The sequence below is a fragment of the Cyprinodon variegatus genome, unplaced genomic scaffold, assembly GCF_000732505.1.
Source record: "Cyprinodon variegatus isolate N-32 unplaced genomic scaffold, C_variegatus-1.0 Scaffold151, whole genome shotgun sequence".
Classification (NCBI taxonomy): Eukaryota; Metazoa; Chordata; class Actinopteri; order Cyprinodontiformes; family Cyprinodontidae; genus Cyprinodon; species Cyprinodon variegatus.
Window position 1 is genome coordinate 93,773 of NW_015150604.1, and position 12,649 is coordinate 106,421.

The following is a 12,649-nucleotide window of genomic DNA, read 5'->3' on the forward strand; positions in this document are numbered from 1 at the left end:
TATATATATATATATATATATATATATATATATATATATATATATATATATATATATATATATAAGCAACTACTTTAATAATACAATATTTCTTTAAAGTTTTGTCTTTATTTTTATTTTAAAATATGGTGAATTGATCAGATTTTAAGTAATATACATTGAGTTATTTAATGTCATTATTCAAGCTGTATTATATATATATAATGATACATTCATTATGTCATTATTTATTTGGTATTGAAATACTGTTTTAAATAATTTAATTACATTTAATAGCCAGATTGGATATTTTACAGGACATTTGTTTATTTTAGTATTTTTTTTTCTTTTTTTAAGCTTGTCACTTTGGGCCTTCCATACTTCTCATGGCTCATATTGCAATTATTATTAAAATTATTTCAAGACCCCACCTGTGGTCTAAGGGGAAATTGTTGTAAATTCTTTTCAGACTTTATTGGCACAAAAAAAGGAAAAATACAAAAGCACATTTTGAAGGTTAAAATGAATAGCTTTTTCTTCAAGAACTTTAAACTTGAACTTAACTCATATGTAAATATAGGAAAAGAAACTAGGGTAAGAGGAGTTCAGATAAATAATTAGCTATTTCTATTTGTCATTAAAATGTACCTTTGATGATTATTTCTTATAAATGACCAGTGGTAAGGATTCACTATTTAGTTTTACTTTACTAAAACTCATTCTATGCCCCAACTACTAAGCCAGTTAACAAGCATGCATGTAAGTCAACTCTGATTTAATAAGAGGAGTGCATGGAAACCAGAACCAGTTAACCCTTCTGACAGTAAGAAATTTATGGAGACAGATGACAAGAGCAGGATGTATGTCAAATGCGAACAAGCCCCAATGGAGCAGTGATGCCCTCTGTTTAGTTTCACAGGAAGCAAAGAGTGAACATGTGTTCTTATAAAAAGGCTCTTGTGTTTTCACTTCTTTTTTTCCCGATCCAAGTGGTCTTAGGTCTTAATTATTTTTCAACAATTCTTAATTGTAATGTAATATATAAATTGGCACTGAGCTTTACCACAAATTCAGGGAAACACAGAGTTATTAAACCAATGAATTATTGAAAATAGCATACCTCGCACTGCAGTGCTCACAGAATATATATTTTGAATCTTTAGAGATAAACTGGTGCATAAATACTCACAAAATTCTAATTAACTACACAAAGTATGTTCTAACCCCTCAAAAGTAGAATATAAAACACTGATCTAGATTTGTCCAACTATACAATGGATTATTAAGTGTTTTCCAAAAGGTAATTATGTCTTTTTGTAACTCTGAAAAATACCTCTTCTAAGGTGGTAGTAATTGCACTACAATTCCCAAATAGTTGGAGGATTATCTCTGAAAAAAGATGCAATAACCTGAAAGTCTGAAATGATCTGAAGTGAAACTCTATTGCAGATGGGAACATTTTCAATGTTTTCTTTGTCAAAAACATTTATTTTTTCTTTTTTAAATTTACAGTAGTTCAAATTACATTGCATCTTAACGTGCAGAAATAACAAAATATGACTAACATATCTCTACAATGAAATAATGTTAAGCAATTTTAACAGCAAGCTGTTGAGTTGCATTAAATATAGACCTCCTACGCACTTGCCAAAAACCATGATCTTTGCAAAACGCTATAAAATCTTGGCAAAACTTTATTCCCAGGTGATGCGGCAACAGTGTGGTCTGCGAATTGAAACACAAGGGATTAACTTTGTGCTGGCTAGGCCATAAATAAGTCATGTTGCTGTATCATGTGTGCCCAGACCTGAATGCAGGTCCTTAACCCTTTTTTTTCTTTTTCTTTTCTTAAAGCCCACCATGGAGGTCCTACACAACCAACTCCACCCACTTTCCTTAGCTAATTTATACCCATCCTCTCCTCTTGGAAAATGTCATAGTTGCTGTGATGGCTGAGGGAAGGGGTGTGGAATATGTGGAATTTAGATCAGAGGTGGTGGAGTTCCTGCTGCAGTGGAACGCTGACAGGTTTGCCTGTGCGTTCACAGGAAAAGCTGCTAAAACATTTGCTGATGGGGAAAAGCTGGGTGCTCAGGACATGTGAGTGGCGGTTTGAGGAAGCAGTAAATGTCATCACCGATTCTTAATTACTTGGTGTATCCCCACTCTCCACTGTGGAGGCTCTAAGGTTTTAAGGGGAATACTCAGGTGGGAGCACATTGTGGTTACTGGCTTTCTCATTATATCAATATAAAGAGTACAAACATTTATAAAATACTACGCTATGAATATTATAGTAACCCGTTTTTAATAAGACAGAGTATTCTTAGCTTACCTCTTATTATTACATTTTCTATAAAGAGTTTAAAGTTACCATCAGGTTTATATATTTTTTCCAACAGTCTAGATCTAGAACTAGTTAGTTATATGGTTTACCGCAAAATTCTTGCATCTAAATTGGCAGATTTTGATGTTCTAATTCCTGCTGGAAAAATCAAAGATTCTTTCAATTTATATTTTTAGCGATTATACATTTATTTTCATGCCCCAACTCAGCAACTAATTTCTCCCAGGTCATTTTTTCAGAGTGTTTTCATTTTTTAAGGGCTGCCCAGTCCCTGTACAACAAAAGCAATAGCCCTCTACTGATTTGCATGATTTCAGACACGTGATGTCATTTCTTCCCCTCCGACTTCTATTTTGCACTTTTAACCAGAAACTTTGTATTAATTCATCAATAACTGGTGTAATAATTTATACTTTCTTCTAGAATATTATGCTTATGAAATCTGCAAATAAATGTTCATGTTCCTATGAATTCACTTGCATTTTATTATCGTTTTTGTCTTAAACTCTTTGGATATAAGTAAACAGATTGCATGTTCTAGCCCTTGACTAAACACAATATTTAAGTTATTTTCAGCTTCTAGATGATGTCATTTGCACTATTTAAATGCCTTTGTTTTAGTACAATAAAAGTAGAATTTAGAAAAATTAAATATCCTTCATTGTCTAAAGAAAATGTCAACCAGGCAGGTACAAATTAACGATTGCTTGATATGCAGCAAACCACACTACTTTGGTTAATTTAAGACTTCAAGCATAAGCTCACGAGTTGATCCAAAGGAATGCCTTACTGTATAGACTCAAGAAACAAATGATTTCATCTTGATCCACACTTTAAATGTTTTGGCACAGAGGTTCAGATAGAATAAATGTCTCCTCTTCAACACTGAAGAAGTTAAATAAGAGCTTGACTTCGTTCCTAAAGACCACAATGGGATATCAGTCTCTCCCCTGAGTAGATAACTTTTCCTCGTACATGCAGTACTATTCATCCTCCCACTCACAAATTAGAAAAGGAAATGTTTCCATCACTTGTGAGACACAGCTATCCAGCAGAACAGCCCATAAACAATCAGAATGAATGAATTATAAAAGGAAACATCTGCTTTAAAGGGATGTGGAGGGGATGAAGGGTAAAGGTTAGATCCTAAACATTGAAAATGATAAAGAATAGAGGGAATATTATAACGTTTTTAACTGTCTGTCCCTTCTATAAGCTGATCATCACAGATGCAAATCTCAATTTTAATCCTTTTTTTTTTTGGTAATGAGAGGAAAAGCAGTTGGTTTTCAGCTGCAACTCGTAAAATCCTTGTCCTGGTAAAACATTTAATACTGTGGCCCGGTGAGCTTTTTAAACAATGACTTTGGTGTAAATCAAGACAAAAACCTATGTTGGTTTCAAGTGTGGGGGTGGTGGGAGGCTTACATTAAACTCACTTGAATCATTTAAGTCTTTGCCTGAGAGCCAATGTTTTGGGCTCTTAAGTTCACCTTAATGTTGTTCACCAGTAACTTAAGCTTCATTTGTCTTTCATTCTGAGAACTCTAAGACTGTTTGCTTAGGTCATCGCCTCATAATGTGTTGACTCTTTAATTTGACCCTTTTTTTAATGGAGAGTATATAAAAGGATCAGTTAAATATTTGCTGCTTGGAAGGTAAACCTGGTTGAACTGGAAAATTGTGACCAGAGAGCTTCTCCTTTATCATACATGAGTTTTGACCTTACCATGTTTGTTAGGTTATTTTCTTTGGATCAAAACTTGATGTTTAGCTTATGGTTTTCTTACCTTATTCTTTAAATAGCATAATTGGCTGTTGAGCTGCTTCAACATTCATTACATCTTGTCTGGTATCCACATCTGAGGATCCACTTGCACATTCATATAATCTCATTTTTTTATTACCCTTGAAACATCACAAAAATGGCTGCCTTTCTTATAAACCCATTTCAATCATCTCCATTTCATTTTATGAATGCCTCTTTTCTTCATATATGTCCTACTCAACCCTACTACCCTATCTTTTTAATGCTCTTTTTTATATTAGAAAGTCCTTTTCTGTATGTATGACAGATATGTGTGGCATCTGGACACTGTTAGCCTGCCATGTCATGTCCAGATGTAGCCTAAGCCAACAATGTGGTAAGTCTGATGTAGAAAGTGTGGCTTTATTTTCCCGGTTGATACGTGCAATTACATGCCAATATATCAGCTATGTCCATCACTTTTCTTCTTTAACTTTTCCATTTTAGTTTTTGTTTTAGACACCACACAATGCCATTTTATCTATAGATATTTTGTGCAAAATGTGCTCTAGGGTCGCTGAAATCCACATCAGATTTCTGGTTTTCTTTCCTGGCATGTTACCCATCTGATTCTAACTGTTCTTCATATTTCTTCTTAACCTGACTTTAACAACTGTTTTCCATATAATCCTGGTTTGGACTCATAAACTACCCCTTTAAGTAAAGTAGCTTTACCATAAACATCTTCTCTCTTGTTAAACACTCTGGGGTTAAAAGGTCCACGGACCCCTCCCTTGGTCTTCTCCATAGCTCCGCAGTTTGTAATGTCATCTAGGCTTACTTTCTGTATGGTCTTCCCACACTTTAGCGCTGATTTGTTAACTTTCTTCTATTTGTTCTGCCTTCCAATTCAGTTTCTCCATTATTTCTTTATGTAGAAAATATTTGTGTGCCTTTTTTGTGTACATTTTTTTTTTCTTTCCTTTTTTACGTCCTAATTCTTTGCAGAATTGTATATTTTTTTGATATAGGCAGATTTTGGTTCAAAGGACTTGGAAACACAACTAAACTGACAATTTAATTTCGTCCCCACCGCCATCAGACAGCTGAATGTTGAAAAAACTGAAAATCATGTCACAGATTCGGCATCAAACTGCCCATATCAATGCGTTTTTTTTGCACCATGTTTTTTTCTCCCATAATGTTTACATGTGAACACGGCTGTACTTTAAGAAAATGGGAACGTCACGAGACATGTACAAAACAAATTTCATTTTATTTAATACACTTTTTGTATACAAAATTACAATAAATGTTGTGTAAGTCTAAAGTCTAAGTTTAATTTGGATCAAAATCTGGAAGACTGAATAAAGTGGTCTGCCCATAAAAAACACAAATTACTGAAAAAAACATCCCCCTAAACACAAAAAATAAAAGTTGAAAAAGCAAACAGAGAACCAATGAACAGTCGGAACAGAATAAAAGGATGCTCAAGGAATAAGCTATATGAGGGAAATTATGCACTACATGTTAACTCAACACTGTTTAAAAGTAAATTATACAGTCTACATTTTCTCAATGGTTTCTTAATTCTATTTATTTAACATCTTAGTGTTTTACTTTACATCATCTCCTAGAATAAAGTTGCTTAAATGCACCATACAAGAAGTCATAAATTTTCCTGGCCTTTTACTCAGACATTAAATTATGGTAAATCGTTCATCAAAGATTTTTATCCACATTCATAATATTATTTTATCGTTTCCTAAGTGAATTTAAAAAAAAAGAAGGAAAAAAATCCAGACAAAAATGTAGTTATTGTTAAAAGTTAAATGCTTCCTCTGGAAATGATTTTGTTTTGTTCTTTGCAACATGTGAAATTGTAAAGGGAACTGACATAAGTGTGTATAGCTGGTAAAAAGGAAGAAATGAATGAGTGATCCATTCTAAAGTCCGTGGCCGTTTCCCTATGCCCATCTGACCCATGTGATAGAACACATGGACCACTGTGTCTGGTACAATGGGACCCTGAATAAAGTTGGATCTTTTCTATTTTTCTTACATTATTGCATAAAAAAAGATGAAGATTTTCCTGCAACAGCAACATAAATTAGGGACTCTAAGCCAAAAAAAAGGTGGTCAGAAACAGATTATTTGCTTGAGCTGTTAGCTCTTATATGTGCTGTGTCTACTAGTACCAACTCCGTGGTTAGTAGACTAAATACAGGAAGGAGCTTGTTGAAAAGTGTAAAACGATATACATTTATGTTGGATATCCTTAAAGTCTCATTGAACGCTAGGAAGAAGTTGCTAGATTTTTCCCTTGCCATGATAAACGAAAGTTTTTAGAGGAATACAATAACATAGATAGCTGTACTCTCGAGTAGTTAAATAGATTTGTCGACCAACACCAACGCAGTTTAGGAGAAGAGCCTGTGCTAATTTTACTTGCTACAAATCATCACAATAATGAAAATTATTTTAAATATTCCAGATCATCTTACAGTCTATTGATGAAGCACCGCGTTAAAGGATTTGAAACACTGTCTGAGGTGGAGTCTATATGCTAAAAGCTTGATATCTAAAGGGATATGGTTAGAAACAGGATCATTTTAAAACAGCTGTCAGTCATAAACGGTAAGATAATATGAACAGGTTGGCTCAAAGATTAATTCATCACAGATTCCAAAAAGAATAAAGTAGAGAATTAGTTGAACACCTAATGATGGCAAAATGTTTGACATAAGTGTGTGAAGCTTCTATTTTTTTATTCCTGCTATGATTAAACTCAACGCTTCACTGGTCACTAAAATATGTGAGTCTTTTGCTTCTGACTGGTCTTACCAGTCATGGCCAGTCAACTTGATCACCTTTCTCTACCATTTTTCCTACTGAATATCACACATACAACCTAAAGAAACAAATACAGGAAATAATTTGGGTTTGATATGGTTAACTTAAAAAAACAACAACTTTGGATTTCAATTCAGAGTCGAACTTTTTCACTTCCAGATGTTTTTGATCAGCGTCTTCTCAATTGATAACCTCTGCTGTTTTGGAAATGGAAGCCCAAATTATGCTGTACCCACAAACCACATGCTAACTGAAGAGTAAACTTAAGTCACGGTGAGAATCATGATTTCGATAAACATACTGTCAGTTGATGTCAAATTAAAGAGAAGCTCTGGGTCAAATGTTGGGTTTGTTTACAGTCCATCTGCTTACTTTCTGGTTTCACCTCTTAGTTGTCTTTTTTTTTGTGTGTGTTGATATAAGAAAAGCCAGAAACTAGAACCGTCTTGAGTGCTAATAAGGGAAAACTTTTTGCTAAAACACTGGATCGTTTGTCTACGGTAGATTATTTCCACAGTTATCCCAAACCTCGTGCATGCTTCGCTTCCTTATGAAACCTAATATCATCCCTTTCCTCGTGTCAAATAACCCCAGATTATCTTGTGTATTTTTTTTCTCACCTCATCCTCTTCATGGATTATTGTTTAAACTGTCTAGAGGTCACTGCCAACAGCACTGTGGTATCGGAGCAGTTTGAGAACCAGTGTCAGTCAAACACATTAATTTCCTCCCTGTGTGTTTGGTTTTGTAATCGGGGGGGGGGCACACATCAGGATTCCCTCGGTTTATTTTAATAGTCGCACACATGCAGATACGAGAAGGATTTCCTACAAAAGTAAACATCAGAAGGTTATGGATCAAGCCAGAATAAGGGGGTGTGACCTTTCTGTTGACCTGGAAAAATGTGCATAATATTAGTGTTAATTGCCTAGTAAAGTGTGTGTTTTGGATAACTCCCCTATTTAGACAACTTGCATACCCCCCCGTCTGATAAATCTTACAGAGCAGGCCTCATACTGACTGTATGGCTTTATGTGTGTGCGCAAGAGAGTGTGTATCGGCTCAGCTGTCTGCTGCAATGTGGTGATTACGTTCACCCGCTGTTTGCTTTGCAGTGCCACACATTCCACAAAGCCTTAATTGATTCAAATTATGTGGCTTTCGATTTTGGTGTTTTATTTGGGATTCCTGATTTGGAACGTTTTTATTGTATTTGGAACGTTGCTGCAGAAGGCCCCTGTTAAAGCCTACTACCTTGTGACTCTCATCAAGGAGCACCAGTGGGTTGGCAGTAAATTTAACTGCTTTATTTAAATGTTCTGTTTCATATTTGACTTTTTTGTGTCCTCCTATTGCCTAGAGAAATGAAAGCCACTCACTGTATGGCATATTCCCTCTGTGCCAAAAGCTGTCCATCTTAACCCCCCCCCCCCCCTCTCTCTGTAACCAGAGGGTTTGTCCCTCCAGGGTACACCTGGCTCGTTCCCCACTTTCACAGCATACATGTTCACTGTGACTTAAACTGCCAGATGTTATGAAAGGCTCTATTGAGACAGACGTTCAGCTCATAAAAAAGGTATATCTCGATAGCTTCTGCGACCAGACCATGTCATCTGATTTACATGGGACTCTCAGTCGTACCCCGGTGGGAAAGACAAACCCAGTCTGGATTTGTAAATGCAATGCCAAATGTGTGTCTCCTTCTCTTTTCCTGCCTGGAGACATAAAGCGATTTGTAAGAAAAGTACACTAGAGCTTTTTTTTTCTGTTTGGGTGTGTGTTTGAAATGGTTGAAAAATGTAAGAGAGCTGGTAAAAAAGACAGAGCAAAACCTTTCAGGTGAAAAGGGAAATAAGAAACGCTGACATGACAGGATTGGCAGAGCAATGGAGTCGATGTAAAGTGAGCTAAAATATCAAAAACATGAGAAAGAAATCTGAAATCTTGTGAACCGTAGTGGTAAAAAAAAAAAAAAAAAGTGGTTCATATAATCCCTAAGACAAATTTTGCAATTTGACATGTTACATCCCTAATATTTAGCATATTTTATTAAGATTTTATGAGATAAACCATCATAGATTGTGTATTGTAGAGTGGCAGGAATATAGCTCTTTTTTTATGTTTTTCAGAATGAAAATCTGAAAAGTGTGGCATGCATTTCTGTTCTGTCCCTGCTTTGTCAATACTTAAAAACACTTTTGCTTTGTCATGATTTTTGTAAACTTTAACCAGCTACAGAACACATCCTGTTGAAGCTCCTCATCCCCACAGCATGATACTGCCATTACCACAATACTGTAGGTAGGTGTTTAGTGCAAATTGCAATGTACTGTTATTTCATTGCAGAGCAATTTAAATATAGGCGAAAAAGCTTTTATGATGATCATCTTCTTCATATTAGCTACAGTATATTAACAATTGTCACCAACAGCTAACAGGACTTTATGTGGCTTTCCCTCCTCCATAGAGGCCAGATTTAAGAAGTGCTAGAATAATAGTTTTGGCTGGTTTGGTTGTTGTGTTGAAAAGAGCTCTGTTAGATATTAAAATCTTGGGATCATTTTTATACCCTAATCCTGATTGAAGCTTCTTCAAAATATCCTCATCCCCACTGCATGATAAAATAAAGCATCACCGTGTTTCAAAAGGGGTTCGGGTTGATGGATTTCTCTCCCAGTACAGTATTTTGCATATAGACCAAATATGAGAACTTTGACCACATTTTTCAGATGAGCATTAGTGAAAATAATTTTTACAATTATCTGAACCCTATAAGCAAGTTATTTCAGTTTGAAATTGTAATATGACAAAATATAAAGAGGTTATTTGGGAATAAATGCTTTTACAAAGCAGAGCAGCTCCAGGCTACTCCCCCCACTGTCAACACATTAGTGTGAAAGTGTAAATCTGCAGCTGACCTGGCTCCTTTATTTGTATTTCTATGCTTGACCGAGGTCTATTCACCGATTGGCTCTGGGTGCCAAAACATGATTTCTCAAAGTACGGATTCACTTCCCCCTCACCGGCTGTTTTCCCCCCAAACTTTCACACACAGTGCTCACAAAAATGATAGGCTCCCAGTCCCCTCCCTCCCACTCCACATGTTACTCCTGAGGAAATGCTTCAGAGAGCCAGAGTGGAGAGAGCAGGCAGGGAGGACACAGGGAGTGAGTCAGAGAGGAGAGCAGCAAGCATCGGATTCACATTTGCTGAGCTCGAAACAGCAAATCACACCCTGAGACGACATGAAGCTGGACCCCTCAGCTTCCAAGTTGCTGTTGACAGCTCTTCTTATTCTGGTACTGGACCTTTTTGTCTATTTTTTTTTTATTTATATTTTTGCTCTTAAAATTTCCTGCTATGATAAATATCATAAAATAGGTAAAATACTAATTATATCCAACTCAGAATAACATTCTGCATGTTTTTTTTTTTTATCTTGGGCTCTCTGTTACATACAGTGACTACTCAGAGTCATATATGACAAAGACTTAAGCAGATGTGTACATATCCTATATCCTTCTGACTAAAAAAAGAAATGATTTGTATATTTACACAGTCTGCTAAAGAAGCCTTCAGAGTCAGGTTTCCTTTTCCTTGTTGCAGGAGTTTTCCATCTTCAAGGGAAAATCTACTTAGCCTCAGCTGTTGACAGGTGTCTTAAACAGAGCCTGCCTGTCACTGCTGAACACATTGCTTGGCTGTACAGTGCTGTATAAGGCTTAACTTACTCCCCATATCTTAATGTTTAGCCTCCAAAGTATGACTTTCATAACCAAATCTTTAAAAGGTGGTAATAGTTCTTAAGGTTTTATTTATTAGTTATTTCTTAGTTAACTCTTACCTGTTGTGATCTATTATATGATTGCATTCAAATGAATCATTGTGAATTTGTCATGCTCTTCATAATTTTTTTCTTAATAGGAGTATTTGTTTGGCCTCATGCAAGACTGTGAAAAAGTCTTCATTTCCCCCTAAATCACTCATTGGATGTTCTTGCATGCTAAGATTGAAGCTCTTTATTTTTCTTGTAAGGATTTCTTTTGGGTTTTCCGTTTTGTTTCCCTGTTCAGTACTAATACAAGCACACACTGCAAGTAGTTCTGATCCTCATAAATATACTCTTATCTGAGGAAAAAAGCAACCAAAATGTAAAAAAAAATCAAATAAAATAAAAAGTCATGTTTGCTCTGCGTTTTGAGTAAACTATCGTGACATTAAAGCCACATTGCATTAATGCGTTTATTTAATTTGCCTCTTAAAAGAGGATGCATAGAAGCAAGTGACATTAGTCCTATTTTGATGCTAAAGGTGGTGAACTCAACACTGTGAAAAAATCCACCTGGATTTATTGAAGCAACATAGGTGCCAAATGTGACTATATGTGGTTATCTATTCAAAACCTAGCACCAGAGGAATTGTTCTTCAAAGAGCGAACTTGTCTTTTTTTCATCAAGAACAATAGAAGAGCAGTGAGCCAAACAAGTTCATCTTTATCCCTTCCATCCTTCATCTACTTCCCCTTCTCTCCCCTCACTGGCCTTGTTACACCCCCGCACGCAGCTTTTAGTTTGTAATTGAGTGAAAAATTCCCTGATTGCTTTTCAAAGGAGAGTTAAGGTAGTGAGGAAACGGGCTGCCCAGTGCACTGCCTGTGTTTATTTACCATGATCCAAACAGTGAAATAGTTGGCTCCCGGAGAAAGTACCGCCGTTGCCTACATGTTTGCCTAAATGCTCTGCTGACTTTGTTTAGTACTCGCCATCCGCCTCTGCTGTTCCTCAGGCGTCATGAGCGCTGACAAGCATTTATATCAGTCCCCACGCACTTTTTAATAATGTGAACCCCACCACCTTTTCTCATTTTCTGGAGTGCTTGGATGTTGTTGCTACCAGGACCCAAAGAAAATAATCAGCGGAGTATTACTGAATTCTATCTGCTTTCCTTTGTTAGCTCCATTTATCTTCACTGATGAAATACAGTGCCATTCCATTGGAAAAAAATGGCCCAAAGAGGTCTAAATAACTTCTCAAGCATTAAACGTAAGAACTGTGTGTGTGAGCTCAGATAAGTGTTCTTTAGGTCAGTGAGCATAAATCATTTTACGTCTAAATATTTAACCCCTGTCTACAAAAGTCAAAGTATGTGGGGTTTTAGCGCTTAAAAAAGCCTTGTCTAAACTTAATGTATCTAATCTAATTAAAATAAATGCATATCCCTTAGAAATATATTTTAATGCTGACAAATTCAAACTCCTACATTCTAATTTCATCCCTGTGAACTAATGAAACTGCTCATTATTCAAACTAGTAAGTTTCCTTTGCAAGGAAGCCAAGCCAATTGCATTTATTCACTGATTTTGCATCAAACCCTCCTCCAAATCCACACCATGACAGCATATCAGCTGCAATTGCTCCATCACTGCTTGTCTACAAAAGAGATGAGGATAAACAAAAAAGACAAAATCAAGTGTGTCATTTATAGAAAGAGAAGATAGAACACTAGCTTTATCGATGTCCTGATGTCCATGAGGATGTCCCAGTTAAAGAGATATGCATGACTGAGGGCAACTTTGTAAATACGAAAAAATAGAGTGAACTCAAAGTCAGTGATGGAAGTTAATGCAGACAATTAATGCATCATTTGAAAGCAGTAACCAATAATGTAAAAACTGTATAATTGTCCTCCTGAAACCTAAGGTTATAGCTGCATAGCTGTCAAGT

The 12,649-nt window shown here is 35.9% G+C and overlaps 1 protein-coding gene across 3 annotated transcripts in view; it reads left to right on the forward strand.

The window, feature by feature from the left end:
• adamtsl1 (ADAMTS like 1) overlaps positions 1 to 12,649 on the forward strand; it is a 132,013-nt gene that overhangs the window by 72,927 nt on the left and 46,437 nt on the right. The window contains exon 1 of one of the 3 annotated variants that reach the window (XM_015377325.1): positions 10,075 to 10,225. The exons of the other annotated variants lie outside the window; for them this stretch is intronic. Coding sequence (XP_015232811.1) covers positions 10,172 to 10,225 — 54 coding nt within the window. The 5' untranslated portion in view covers positions 10,075 to 10,171. Of the gene's footprint in view, positions 1 to 10,074; positions 10,226 to 12,649 lie in introns of those variants that run through there. 3 annotated transcript variants of the gene reach the window in all.